Raw genomic sequence first — 14,650 nt, 5'->3', positions numbered from 1 at the left:
GTAGAAAATTTAAAAAAGTATAGGTATAATTTTTTAAATATCTTTTTTTTTTTATAATTTATGGTTTTGAAAAACATTTTAAAATTATAAGAGCTCGGCTAATTTCAGTATCGACTACATTCACATGAGTGTGAATGTAGCAGACATGAGACAATTTATAAATTTTAAATAAATAAATTAATTAAATAAAATAATTGAATTTTTCAAAAATGCGCGTACAAGTCTTGTATTTTTCTTTTACTCAACTTTAATTTTATTTTTTTATTTTAAAATTTAAAAAATTTCCAACTGTCAGTTACATTCACGCTCATATTTATAAAAATTATGATACTGAAGTTAGCCGACGTTTAATAATGTATAGATTTTTAAAAAAATGACAAACTATGAAAAAATAAGTATTCAAAAAATTGCACATATAGTTTTTTAAATTTTCTACATATGCATATTTTTATTTTTTTTTTTTTGTAGTTGACTTGTTGAGAAAAATAATAATGAAAGTACCAGACATCAGATAATTTTGTAATTTCTATAAACACGTTATTTGTTAGTAAAATAAAAATTTTATATGCTTTTTTTCTATAAGTATTTTGTTTGTTTTTTGAAAATAATATTTTAATAATTTAAAAATTTATCAACAGTTGATAAATTTTTTACCACCTGTTTTTATAAAAATAAGGTTATATTTAAATAATAGCCGCTTCTTTAGTCATAATTTATATTTTTTATACGTAATTATATAATAAAGTATTAAAATAATGGAACGAGGTGCATTTTTAGTACTCGAAGGCTGTGATCGTGTTGGTAAATCAACACAGGTAAAACGACTTGTCAAAGCACTCAATGACAGAGGAATAAAAGCCGAATCTCGTGGATTTCCTGGTTTGTTTTTTTTTTTTTTATATTTATCATTTTCGTACCAAAAAAAAATATATAAAAATTGATAGTAAATCTTATTTATTATTTACAGATCGTAAAACAACAATAGGAAATATAATTGATCAGTTTTTATCATCAAAAAAAGATCTAGCACCTGAAGCAGTTCATTTATTATTTTCAGCAAATAGATGGGAATGTAGTAATGATCTAATTAAGACACTCAATTCTGGAGTAACGCTTGTAGTAGACAGGTATTAATAGAATAATAATAATAATTATTATTATTGTGTAAATTAATTAATATGACATAAATAATTTATCAGATATGCAGCATCTGGAGCAGCTTACTCGGCAACATCGACTAAAAAAAGTCTTTCTTGGTGCAAAGAACCAGATCGTGGTCTACCGGCACCAGATCTCGTGGCTCTCATTACAACTGATGAGAAAACTATCATGTCACGTGAAGGATGGGCCAATGAACGCTTTGAGCGTAGAGATTTTCAAAGAAAAGTCGCGGATAATTTTTTGAAACTGAAAGATGACACGTGGAAAATTATATCAGGGGATCAAAGTATCGATGACATTCATCAAGTATTACTAGAAGAAGCTTTAAAAATAATTAAACAAGTTCAAAATAGTCCTATCAATCAGCTGTATGATTCTCAATCTTAATTAGTACATTGTGTGACAAGGAGTGAAACAACACGACTTTAAACCAGGGAGGTTGGCTGACATTACCTGCAGTGACATCGGGTTTCATTCTGAGTTACACACTAGATTTTTCATGATTACCTGCATTGGGACTTGAAGTTTCAGTGTCAGCAGCCAGTCAGAAATAATTTAAGGTTTAAATTGCGAAAGCCTTCAGTCAATGAGCAGATACATTATTTGTTTGTTCCCTCGGGACGAAACAAGTTTGTTTTTACCACTGATTAAAGACATTTACAATTTATACGTCTGCTAATATTAATTCGCGGCAGTGGACTGAAATTCGCTTATTTAAACTGGCTCTAGACACTGAAACTTCAAGTTTCGATCCCGGTATCATAAGAAATTAATTAATTATCATCTAATACGTATTTAATACAAAACAATATTGTTTATTCAATTCTTACAATACATAATAAATTACTATTTTTGAAATGTATTTATTATTGAACAAATAATTAATTTACTCGTTTTTAAACTCATAATACTTAAATTTGAATTTATTATTCTCCAGTAAATAGGAACAAATATTGCCAGATATTTTATAATCAAAATAAATAATTTCAAATTTAAGAAAAAAAAAAATATTAAATTAAATATTTTTTTGCATGAAAATTAAATATTCCAATTAAATTTTTAAATAAATAAAATAAAAAACATAAATAAATTTACTTCTTATTAATATCAAAAAATTGTTGATCAGTTAATGTGAAGATCGACTTTTTTTCAACTTGCGTATTTTCTGTGCCATCGATCGTCGGTTTAATATCAGTAGCAGTCTGCGCATCTACTGGATAATCCACAGAGTTGGGACCAAAGACATATTGGTTTTGATAACGTTCTGCCCAATTAAATTCTGTTTTTATTTTTTTACTCGGCGGTTCTTCGACATTGACGCAAACATTAGCAGTACCAGTAGTACTGGTAACAGTACTATTTTCATTATCAGAACGTGTTCTTTTAGAATTAATATCATCACCTCCATCTCCAGCGCCTTCTTCGTTACTTTTACCATCAATTAGCATCTCAACTCGGGGACTTTTAATTACCGTAGGTTCTAACTGATGAATTTTATTATTATAAAAACTCTCAGAATAAAATCGTTGTAATGCATAAGATTCTTCAAGACCTTCTTTGCTGGTGCTGGGAATAGGCGAGTCGTTTGGATAAATAATTTTTCTTAATTTATTCGAATCGCTGTCAAAGCGATCGTATTTTTTATCTAAATCTGTTAATTTATTGAGGAAGAATTGTTCAAAACAATTGTCAGCAATGAAACCATGTGAGCAAACGGAAGTACGTTCAGGTGATGGATTAATGCGATTACTAAAATCTTTATTAGTACAGTTTTTTTCACTAGGAGTCGATGCGTTTCTGATCGGCGAATTTTTTCCACTTAAATCTGGTGAATTTATTTCAGAAATTTTATCAGTACCAGCTGAGCTTACGGTTCTGCTAGTTCTGTCACTGTCTGCTAAATCAACTACTGTTTTATCAGTACCTGCTGATTTCCAGTCCTCAATTGGATCAGTATCTTCTACATTATCAGTATCATCTACTGTAATTTTTAAAATTTTATTTTCATCATTAGCCGACTTAGTGTCAGGTGTAGAGAAAACTTTATCATTACCATTATCATCAGTCATAGATTGACTTTTACTCAGTTCTAATTTATTTCTACAGGCACTGGAACAATCCATAGGCTCGCAGGAATTTCCATCCATGAGATCATCTCTTGGTCTCAGCAAATTGTCATCAAATCTGTCGTCATGAGCCATTGGAGAATTCTCCGTACTGTCAAAATTACTGCAGTCTTGACTAAATGAGTTGCGCAGACTATCAACTTCACTGACAGTTCTCCAGAATTTAAAATCATTTGATTTATTACCAGGATCTAAAGCTTCGAACAGACCGTCATCAAATTTAACAAATTTTTCAAAGCTCACTCCAATTTTCAGACTCTCCCACAGCGGACACTCGATATTTAAAAACAAATCGTCCTCGCGAAATTTAGTTCGTTGAAAATTAGCAACCAACAATTCTCTTGATACTTTTCTCCAGGCATCAGCAAGACATTCGATTATTTCTTCCGGTAGCCAAACATCTTTGGGAGTAGACTGGCATAATCCTTCGACGTACTTGGAACGATAAGACATTTTTATGAAATGATAAACGTCACGTCTTAATGGACGTAATTCATTTGGAAAATTATTTGGCAGATATATTGGTTGGATGTGAGTCAAGTTTGCATATTTAACAGCATTCACGTAACTTCTACTTAAAATCAATACTATTCTACGATTACTCATAGACATTGTGTGATTTAAAGTTCTTAGCCATTCACTGAGTACTTGATCACTCACACGACAGCTGTCGTTTTTGTGATACAGGTAATTTTGATGTGGTCGGTCAACTGGATACGGCCCAGATATTATGGGCGGCAATTTTTCAGTTCCTGATACATTTGTAACCAGTAATATTGAAACCCGGTGCATCAGAGGTGGACGTAGTTCCTGTTTAATTAAACTATCATCATCATCGTCACCGTCAACTGATGAACCAGCAGTCGGATTAATACCGCGCAATGATTCTTGTTCTGCTTGCGAGAAGAAATCACTGTACATCGGTAACTCATCCAAGTGAAATTGATTATCGTAAGGATAACTAGCAAATATGGGTCGCAGTATATCAATCCAAGTTGTCCAGTCATCAAATACTGGCCCACGGCATTCATCTAAAGCTGGCGCGAACCCATAGCGTTTTAAAAATTGCGTTAACCATGAGGTTGAACACTTGTATCCTAAATAAATTGTTATATTATTTAATTATAGATTAAAACTTCGGAAAAAATTATGTATAATTATATGCCATTCACATCTAATTATATATAATTATACATAGAAAATGGCCCAGTGTCAGTATATGAAATTATGTAAATATATGTCATGATTTTTATTATGTATGGAAAATAGCTCAGTGTAAGTATATAAAATTATATAAATATATGTAATGATTTTTAATATATATAGAAAATACCCCAGTCTCAGTATATGAAATTATATATAAATATATGTACTGGTTTTCAATATGTATAGAAAATGGCTCAGTGCAAGTATATAAAATTATATGTCATTGTATGTAATTACATATAATTATATATATTTGTATATAGTTACGTATAATTACATACAATTATATATAAACATGTAATTTTACAGAAATAAATTATAAAATATATGCATTCTAAAAAGCAGAGTTACTAACTAAAGTAATTATATATTTGATTATAAGAAATATTTTAAGTTTGAAAATTCAAATTTAAAAATTTGCTATGAAATGTATACATTTTAACAAGCAACGTTTTTCATTTCTTTTCAATCCCTGAAAACTGTCAAAATATAAATATAAGTAATTATATATAATTATAGGTGACAACACATGATTATATTGGGATATTTTTTACATATAATTATATATCTCTTTTTACCTGGCGCTAAGAATAATTATAATAGATTATTACCATAATTTAAAAAAATAATAAGTTAATTAATGAATTATTAACAAACCTTTTACCCCGTAGTAATTTACAAATTCAAGCGCTTTACTTTTAAGCAAAGGTCTGGTTATAAGTCCATCTGTCGCATGATTGATACATAGCCATTTTAGCAACTCTTCTTTCATTAATTGAATGGCTTTGGTTTTGGTTATTATTGGTCCTGACATTTTTTTACATTTATTATTATTATTATATTTGTAATTATCAGTAATAATTAATAATAATATTAATCAACACTAAGCGACATTAGACAAGTGAACAATAGCCAAACAGCTAAACTTTATTATATATAATAAATGGCAATCTTGTCGGTCGTTGCACGTTCGTTTGTTGTTGTATGTATAGTAAAATAAAATAAAAAAAAAAAAAAAGACAGAGAACAAAGAAGAAAGAGAACGAGAGCATATTACACACCATCAAAGTGTCGATATCAGCGCAACATGCTCATGTGGTAAATTAATTGAGGCACTTTTTATAATTTATAACCAATTTTAATTTACTAAGTATTGATTTTATTTTTTGTTTCAGAAAATAGATAAAATTTTTGTAATTTAGTTTTTATTTTATAAATGAAAATAACAAGACTTATTTTATGATAATTTAATTATGATCCTGAAATTAAGATAATTAACGATTTTTGAATTTTTAATTTTTTAAAAAAAATAATAAAAATATGCAGATATGGAAAATTTTAAAAACTGGGTACGATTAAAAAAATTTTTTTTTTTTTAAGTTATAGTTTTGAAAAAAATCAAGAAATTATTAGACTTCGGCAAATTAGATTTTAAAAAAAATTTTCATTAATCAGAGCGGCCCAAAAAAATGATTCAAAATTTCCCGGTTTATTAGTAAAGTTTTTCGTACTGAAGTTAGCCGATGTCCAATAATTTTTGGAATTCTTTCAAAATGATAAATTATAAAACGAAAATTACACGCGTAGTTTTTAAAATTTTCTACACGTGCATATTATGCACTTATTAAATTTAAAATTTTATAAATACGCATTTTTAAAAATTTAATTTTATTAATTATTTACTCTATTTATAATTTAAAATTTGTCTGATGTCTGCTACATTCACATTCATGGTAATGATACTGAAGTTAGCCGACGTCTAACAATTTTTTTTATAGTTTGTTTAATTTTCTGCATGTGTATATTTTTGAATTTTTTTTTTGTTCTTGATTTGTTAAAAAAAAACTCCGAAAATTGTCAACTGTCTGTTAACTTGATGATCATCTTATGTTAACTTCAGAATAAAAAATCATGATACTGAAGTTAACCACCGTCTCATATTTCGATTTTTTTTAAAACAATAAATAAATAAGTAAGTATAATAAATTAATATGACCTACTGTTGACTATTCGATGCTAAAAATATCTAAGTTTAAATATTTAATAAGAAAATTTATGATTAAAGTAAATTAAGAACCCACGTCATAAAAATTAAAGGATGGAGTAACTCGAAGACACAACAGAAACAAAAAAGGAAAATTGTAGCTTCAAGTGTCTAGTTTTCTGATCAGGCCTTGAAAATTTTTAATTGACGTAATTAGCAGTTGTATTGTCATCTATTACACTTTTTATTTCTAGTTGACATCAGGATTTTGATGAGATTCTCTTCAATTGTAGATTTACGAAGTAAACGTGATAAAAGTTTATTTGTTGTCAGCCAGTAGGTTACACTACCATTCAGCCAAGCGACAAGTCCCTTTGGGTTCATGACTCCATGTATATAAAGTATACATATATGTATTATACAGTTCACATACATTCAGAGGTCAAAAGAGAGAAGGGTACAGTGAAAAATCACCTAAACTTAATGGTCCCGGAACTGGCAACTCCGCAGGCTATCAAAATCTCACCTAAAGCTGTCTATTTACTGCTCAAAAAATAGACGAGAAAAAAACCCTTAAGTTTATATAATGTATTTTTTTTTTCTCAAGGAAAAAAGTTGATGGAAAAATGGGTATATTTTACAGCAGACATTTGTATTTTGCTTAAAAAAAAAATTGTAATAGTTTCGCTTTCGCTCAGGAAAATTGACCGAGTTTGTGTGTAAGATAAAAAAGTATATTTGTAAAAAATGAGGCCAACAGAGACAAAATACTCAGTTGAGTGGTATATATTTTTTATTTTTATATTCTTATTTATTTTTGTTATAACTTGTAAGCATATAAATGTTGCAGTTGCAATACAAGTCTCTTGACGAGGATAAATGAGCCTGAAAATTGCGGCACATGAATATTGACCATAACTTGCAAGCTTGATGGAATTGCATTTATGAATTTGGCATATGGAATAAACTGACGTGAAAATATTTACGTGCAAAAATAAATAAATAGAAACAAACTGTCAATTTTTAAAATTCTTGTATATGAAATTTTATTTGTAAATTAAATATAAATTTTATTATATTTATTTATAAACATTTTTTTTTTGCAAAAGCTAAATGTGCAATCAAAATCTCATTTCTTGCTTACATGTACGAATCCTACGTGCATGAAACGTCAGTTGTCAGTTAGTTTCATTCGATTAAATAGAAAAATGTAGTTTATGATTTGAAAAATTTTTTCGATTAAAAACTCGAATTACTTTTTTATTTTAAATAACAAGTTTTGTTTATATATATATATATATATATATATATATATATATATATATATATATATATATATAAATATTCTTTATCAATCCTATGGTTTCTAAAAAGTATTTCGTTTTTTTTTATGAAGAAGCAATAAGTTGATGTTTTATTGACAGCGCAGTTGCTAATAAAAAAAAAATAATTTTTTTTATATAGTAGTTATTTATTTGTATTCTTATTTATAAGTCAGCGAGACTTTTTCATTTTTTTAAGGTTTTGGTGAACAAGCCAGCTATTTTTTATCCTTATACCTTCTTATTTTTACTTCGACTACATCAGTGTAGAGCAGACCAAGATGAAAAGAGCAAAGTGCCGGGATAAAAGACATTTGCATGCATTAAATTTACCAACCTAGACTCAATATATATATTTTCTCATCTACATTTTCAAAAGATTCAATAACTTTTATACGTATTTTTAAAATAAATTTTAAATTCCATCAGCAGTATAACATATTAATTAATATTTTGAATTTTTTAAATTTTAAATATCAGAGTTATTTTTATTTATTATTATAGGGATCATATAATTACGGCTTTACTGATCTACTTAGTTGACGTTATATTTTCTCAATTTTGTATGTGTGATTATACGTGAATGTCAATGATCATAATTAATTTTTTAAAAAATATACAATTATATGAAGCTATATAAATATAACAGAATTTTTTTTAAGTACGACAGGAAACTTGGAAAACTTTCTTTAACATCATAAATAAGAATTGACTGTAATTTTTTGAATGATCATAGTAGAATACGCTAAAAAATTACAGATTTTATTTAAATCTGAATTATCTAAAAGTTCTGGAATTTCAAAAAAATTCACTCAGTATAGAGAGTAAATTCGGAGTTTTTTGAGTGGATTTTGGAGTGATCGAGATTTTATTTAAATCCGCATTCATTCCCATTCAGTTTAATATTAAAATAATCTCCTTTCAGAAATGAATTTCAGTCCAAAGGGATTAAGCAAATAAATAGTTATTCGGTTCACACTCACTCCGGATTTGATCCACGTTTACTCCGCAAGTTTTTTTACAGTTTACATACAGAAATTACAGACTATACAGTTCTGAGAAAATTTCTTGTTGTAAAAAATTTTTCCTGCCTCGAGAAAATTTTTGTCTTCACTTCGAAATTTAAAAAATTTTTTGGGATAAGTAAAAATTTTTAGCATCAGTAAATCTTTTTTCTGTGTACTTGGATCAATTTTTCTTAATTTTTTTGAATTTTTTTAAAGTTACAAAAATGATCAACTCAAGTTCACAATCTTATAAAATTTAAAGTTCACTATTATGAACATTTTTGTAACAAAATTTTTTTAAATGAGTAATCAGTCAATTAAACCGATCAGTAATGCCGTCATTCTATAATAATAAATATGTATAATTATATTATACATACATTTATAATAAATATATTAATTACTTATTAAACAAAGGCTCGAGCTTTTTGATGTCATATTCAAATAATTAAACTTTTCGACAACATTTATAATTATAATTATCGTAGATATTTATTTTGCATAAACAAAATTTAATAACTGAGTTTGAATAAACAAAGTATTTAAATATTACATATAAACTCGAGGCTAAATATTAACCGAGTTGTTGTTATAACATTTTTTTTTATATTATTATTGATTTAATAATTTAATCTCAGCTTGTAAAAAGTCCATCGTTATATCTATTTATCGCACATTTAATATTTCATTGCGTTTATTTATTCTTTATAATTACATAAATTCGAATAAAGTATTTTATATTTTTTTTTTGTTTCTATATGATATAATTGTATAGCTAAAAGCAACGTGCCAAAGTATTTGCTCAGTTTACCTTTTCTATTCACGTGTGGACTATCATCACCGTCTACTCTTGTTCAATAATTCATCAGTATGTGACGTGAAGTAATATTTAATAGCACGTGTGCGCGCGTGCAACCGCGAACGACACGCGAACCCTTTTGTGCTCACTACATACCAGTTTTATCTCATCAGAAGACATCCTGATATCGTACAGTAAAAAAAAAAGTATAAGAATTTGAAAAAAAGAGGGTAAATAATATATATATATATGAGCCAATTTATCTAGTATTTCTTTGTTTATTTTTTGCTGTAAAGAATTGAATTTTTAAATTTAATATTAACTTAATATTAAAAAAAAAAAAATATAATAATTGAATTTTTTGTTATTTACCTTTTTAGTGAGCATTGGATATATATTTTATAGTTTCTTCAATCTTTTGATGGGATATTTATGGCCGCAAGCATATAAAAAAATATGTTAGAAAATTTATATCCTATTGAATCTATAGTTTATTTTTTTATTTTTATTTTATTTAATATATCATGTGAAATTCCATATACATATTTATTTATGCAATTTATTGAAGTATGATTTTTCGTGTGTTGGTGATGTTGAATAGAATCATCAGTTGAAGTAAAAACCAATGAATAATTGTATATATAAAAAGTGTAACATGATAATTTGTGATTATACTTGAACTACTTGTCGTAATCATGTTGATTTGTTTGTTTGTAGTTATTTACCAAGGGTTTTATTTTTTAAAATCGATATCGAGCGTCGGCGGCAAATGTTATGGCTGGAGATTACTAATGACTCAACGAGAACTCAGCTATTGAATACTCCTTTACTTTTAGGTAAATTTTAATTAATTTATTTACTTGCATTCATATAAATATCTAAAAATTATTTACTTGTTATGTAATAAAATTTCATTTTTTATTAGACAAGAGGTTTAAGTAATTATTTATTTACAATAAAATATTATGTAATGATATTTATATAAATTATTGATTTATTAATATGACTATTACTAAAAAAGTAAATAAAAGAAACACAATGTTGAGTCAAGCTCACAGGTAAAGTATTTTTTAATATATTGTGTATACAGATAAATAGGATTTTTTGGCGCGAAAAATTTTTAATCCCAAAAAAATTTTTATTTGCGTCAAGAAATTTTTTGTATTAAAAATTTAAAACTAAAATTTTTCGCGCCAAGAAATTCTGTTTTTTTACCATACCTGCACCGAAAGTTTAAATTCCTGCCCTTAGTATGGAATCTGGGTCAGCTCACCTTCAACTTGTGGAAAAGTGGAACCCTCACGTCCACTTTGAACTTGTGGAAAAGTGGGACTCGCGTCCATTTTCAATTTGTAAAAAAAGTGGCATCCTCACGCTTAAGTTGAAAGTGGACGTGAAGATCTCACTTTCCCACAAATTCAAAGTGCACATATTTAAAGTGGAGAGATTGAGTCATTTTTCTACAAGTTAAAGGTGATCTGATCCAGCTTCCATAGTTTATAAGGATAGTCGTTCTATTCTCTTATGAGAAACCAATTGATAAAAAAAAAGCGCATGCGTAATTCTTCCCAGAATTAGAAGCAGTATATTACACACCTAAGGAAAAAATAAGACATTTCAACCCGTGTGCATAATTAATACATAGATCTGTAGCGAAACTTAAAATTTTTATCTCTGAGGGAAGAATGACCATGCGTTAATTTTTATTATTTCCATTTTTCATAAAAGACAAGAACGACTTTCTTCCTTATAAATAGGACAAGAATTCAAAGTTTCAGCGCAGGTATACACAAGTGGGTGGTAGAGACTTTCCTCCCAAGGCGTGTAATATACTATCTATGCACTACAATTTTATCAATAAATATATTTTTAATAGACAAAATGAAAGACCATTAACTCAACGTATACTATCGCACATCCACCGGATGAAAAAAAAACAATTTCTTGGTCCAAATTCACCTCTTTACACCAGCGTATGTCCACTTGTCTACGCAATCCGTGCATTTGGATTAGCTCCATATGAATTCGAAGATAATCAACTAGTACCTTGTGACACATACATGATTATTTCACTCTTCTGGATTTTCATGTACACCTACATTGTTTCGGGTTTTATTATCGAGTTTATTGACTCTGAAAAAAAAAGAAAAAAAGTTCTTCTTTACGCGGAACAAGCTAGAGTATAAAATTATTGTAATCCCAATTAGCATGCAGCAAATATTTTTTAAAAATTAAAATTATTATTTTTTTTATAGACTGTACTTAATTTTGCGGTGGTAGTAACAGACCTTTTGCTGTGTATGATAACACGGAAGAAAATAACCTGGATATGGAATAAAATTCAAGACTATGATCAAGCGATGCGAGATCTAGGCTACGCGAAAAATGAAAAAAGCGCGCGTATGTGGGTATGGACCATCATTGGAGGAAATCTAATTATTTGGGTAGCGATTAGTTATTTAGGAATGGCTGCATTTAATGAGCCCTGGTTGCACAACGTGTCATTTCTGATTGTCTATGTCGGAGCTGCTGCTGCGATGACTAAATTTTCAGGACTTGTGATGATACTGGGGGATCGTTTCAAACAACTAAATGAAATTGCCAGAAGCAGTGTCCAGAGATCAAGATGGATTCACTCTTATCCGATTATTGATGACAAATTAATTGACTGTTTTCACAGTGAGCTGACAGTAATTGGAAATCATATAAATAACGTGTACAAATTTTCTCTACTGCTCTGGCTGGCAAATTTGAGCTTCCACAGTGTTTGCTGCGGTTACTTTGTACTCGATTGGCTTCTTGATGGAAATTTTTACTGGAGATACATAAGCTGCCTGGGTGCTTGGTTCATCTCTTCGGTTTGTCAACTTTTTTTACTCCATTACTCGTGTCATTACACATCTTCAGAGGTTCGTAATAAATATTTTTATTTTAAAAATAATAAAAGTTAAAGGCATATAAAAAAAGTTTACTGAGTAAATTTCTTGTTAATAAAAAATTGAGCTATGAAATTTTATTTATTGCTTCATTTTCCGGTATTTTTTTACGATAGAAGCTTGGAATAAAATTTTTTTTTTTCTTATGTAATTTTATTTTACTCAAACGATAAACTTGAATTTTCTCATCATCAAGGGTCGAAGGATAAATAAAAAGTAATCGTCTTTGATTGCTGTCCTTGCTCAGTGTCGCGTATAATAGATCTGTGAACCATAAAAAAATATATATATATATATATATACATATTTATCTATACTTTTATCCTAAAGCTTAAAAAAGTATACACTGTAAAAAATCAGTAGTGAACTAGTAATTATTGATTTTATTTAAATTCAAATTTACTCGGTAATAGAGTTTGTTTTTTCAGTGGAGCGATTTTGATTTTATTTAAAATAGATTCAGACCAGAAAGTCGCAGGACGCAATTAGATGCGAGTTTTATAAAATTTGATGTCTTATGAGACCTATTTTCTTTGGCTACGATTTAAAATTAAGACCTAATATTGCATCGCGGCAAAATTCAAATAGACTTATGATCATATGGAGCAACAGCTTCCTGATCGATAATTTAAATTAAATAAATAAATAAATAAGCAATCACCCGTTCATGATCCTGAAGTTAGCAGACATTTAAAAATTTTTGAATTTTTTTTTCAACAAATCAGTTGTAAAAAAAAATAAAATAAAAATATGCACATGTAGAAAATTTAAAAAACTACAGGCGCAATTTTTTCAAATATATTTTTTTTATGGTTTATCGTCTAAAAAAAGATCCGAATATTATTAGACGTCTGCTAACCAGATTATTACCCGTTTCGCATTCACTCCGGTTTTAATTTTTAATCCGCGTTCACTCTGAAAATTTTTTTCAGTATAAATGTATTTATTACATAAAATAATAATAATAATAATAATATTAAAAATGGTGAGAAGATTTTTTTATGCGCATTAGCTTTTATTACTTCCTAAGAAAATAGTATGCGGATTAATCTGGCCAAGGAAAGTTCCCAGCGGGATATTTAACTATGCAATTTTCTTACCCAGGCAAACTGCATGAGTTACATCATGCTAGGATGGAAACGTTGGCTTTATACCCACGATAGCAAGATGGCAAGTATCGATAGTCTCTTGATAAATACATAACTATTACTTATTTTAATTAATTCAAATTCTTTAGCTCAATTTAATTTATTTTTTTCTTTTCATTTTACTCTATCGTCTATTTTTGCTGAAAATGCACAGGATGTTGAAACTTCAATTCACCTGGTGAATCGTCAGCTACATTTCTCTGCGGGTGGATGCTTTTATGTTAATCTACCTCTATTACATTCGGTAAGTTATTCCACAGATGTAATTTAACAGTAAAATTAAATTTAATAATTTTAATACGCTTACAATAAATTACTGGGTAAATAAAATATTCAATTATCTACAAGATTTACATCTCTGGAGTATAAAGTGCGACAGATAAAAAGTTTTGGTTCTAAAATTAAGTGAGAGCTTGATAGTTTTACAAAAAAATTTTAATACTTTAAACTTTTTTTTTTTATTTTTATTTTATTTATACTTTTTATTTTGTTCGAATTTCGGTACGTGGATTAAAGTACTTAAGAGTCGAGAAGAGGTTTTTTTTAAATATAATTAAAGAAATGTAAACACAATTTCTTAATTAAAATACTTAATACTAAAATTTTATTTATAATTTCAGACAGCGGCTATATTAACAACTTATATGGTAATTCTTCTTCAAATAGATTAAAATGTTATTATTAAATCGATTTACTCATAAATAATTTTTAATTTATAATGATAAAAATATTTAAATTAAAATTTTAAAAATAATATACAGTAGGAAATATTGTTAAAAACGATTTATGTTGATTGTTTTGTGTTAACACCCCGAGTAGCACACTTGCCTTTATGACATCTATAAGATATGAGTTTTTAAGCTACTTTTTGATATATCGATAAGGCATCAATATGTTGCAAAATAAAAATTTGTAGATTTTGAGCCAACATTTTTCTCCGTGTAATTATTGTCGCTATTGA

General features: G+C 27.9%; 2 protein-coding genes and 1 pseudogene across 5 annotated transcripts; 2 read left to right on the top strand and 1 right to left on the bottom strand.

Moving 5' to 3' along the window:
* The first annotated feature begins 654 nt into the window (after positions 1–654).
* LOC103576909 (thymidylate kinase) lies at positions 655–2,023 on the top strand. Its single transcript, XM_008557355.3, has 3 exons — positions 655–879; positions 968–1,127; positions 1,200–2,023. The coding sequence occupies exons 1-3, from the start codon at positions 756–758 to the stop codon at positions 1,546–1,548; spliced, it is 633 nt and encodes a 210-aa protein (XP_008555577.1). The 5' UTR covers positions 655–755; the 3' UTR covers positions 1,549–2,023.
* Positions 2,024–2,115: 92 nt separating this feature from the next.
* Positions 2,116–7,109, bottom strand: LOC106693285 (uncharacterized). 4 transcript variants are annotated; one of them, XM_053740749.1, is made up of 3 exons: positions 6,575–7,109; positions 5,151–5,300; positions 2,116–4,384 (listed from the first exon to the last, which is right to left on the bottom strand). In XM_053740749.1, the coding sequence occupies exons 2-3, from the start codon at positions 5,263–5,265 to the stop codon at positions 2,253–2,255; spliced, it is 2,247 nt and encodes a 748-aa protein (XP_053596724.1). In that variant the 5' UTR covers positions 5,266–5,300; positions 6,575–7,109; the 3' UTR covers positions 2,116–2,252. The 4 variants fall into 4 exon arrangements, with proteins under 4 accessions (XP_053596724.1, XP_053596725.1, XP_053596726.1 ...); XM_053740750.1 differs by lacking the exon at positions 6,575–7,109 and adding an exon at positions 6,494–6,518; XM_053740751.1 differs by lacking the exon at positions 6,575–7,109 and having other exon boundaries at positions 2,116–3,142; positions 3,215–4,384; positions 5,151–5,467.
* LOC103576929 (uncharacterized) lies at positions 6,304–14,429 on the top strand (annotated as a pseudogene).
* The last annotated feature ends 221 nt before the right edge of the window (positions 14,430–14,650 follow it).

This window comes from Microplitis demolitor, chromosome 7, assembly GCF_026212275.2.
Source record: "Microplitis demolitor isolate Queensland-Clemson2020A chromosome 7, iyMicDemo2.1a, whole genome shotgun sequence".
Lineage (NCBI taxonomy): Eukaryota > Metazoa > Arthropoda > Insecta > Hymenoptera > Braconidae > Microplitis > Microplitis demolitor.
This window is presented reverse-complemented; position numbering and strand designations above follow the sequence as displayed.

What these genes read in the sequence shown, in the direction of transcription:
- LOC103576909 (XM_008557355.3), top strand. Translation starts at nt 756, where the DNA reads ATGGAACGAGGTGCATTTTTAGTACTCGAAGGCTGTGATCGTGTTGGT. An exon ending in CGAATCTCGTGGATTTCCTG is followed by an intron (nt 880 to 967) that starts GTTTGTTTTTTT and finishes TATTATTTACAG; the next exon opens with ATCGTAAAACAACAATAGGA. An exon ending in GTAACGCTTGTAGTAGACAG is followed by an intron (nt 1,128 to 1,199) that starts GTATTAATAGAA and finishes ATAATTTATCAG; the next exon opens with ATATGCAGCATCTGGAGCAG.
- LOC106693285 (XM_053740748.1), bottom strand. Translation starts at nt 5,307, where the DNA reads ATGTCAGGACCAATAATAACCAAAACCAAAGCCATTCAATTAATGAAA. An exon ending in AAATTACTACGGGGTAAAAG is followed by an intron (nt 4,385 to 5,150) that starts GTTTGTTAATAA and finishes CAATTTATTTAG; the next exon opens with GATACAAGTGTTCAACCTCA.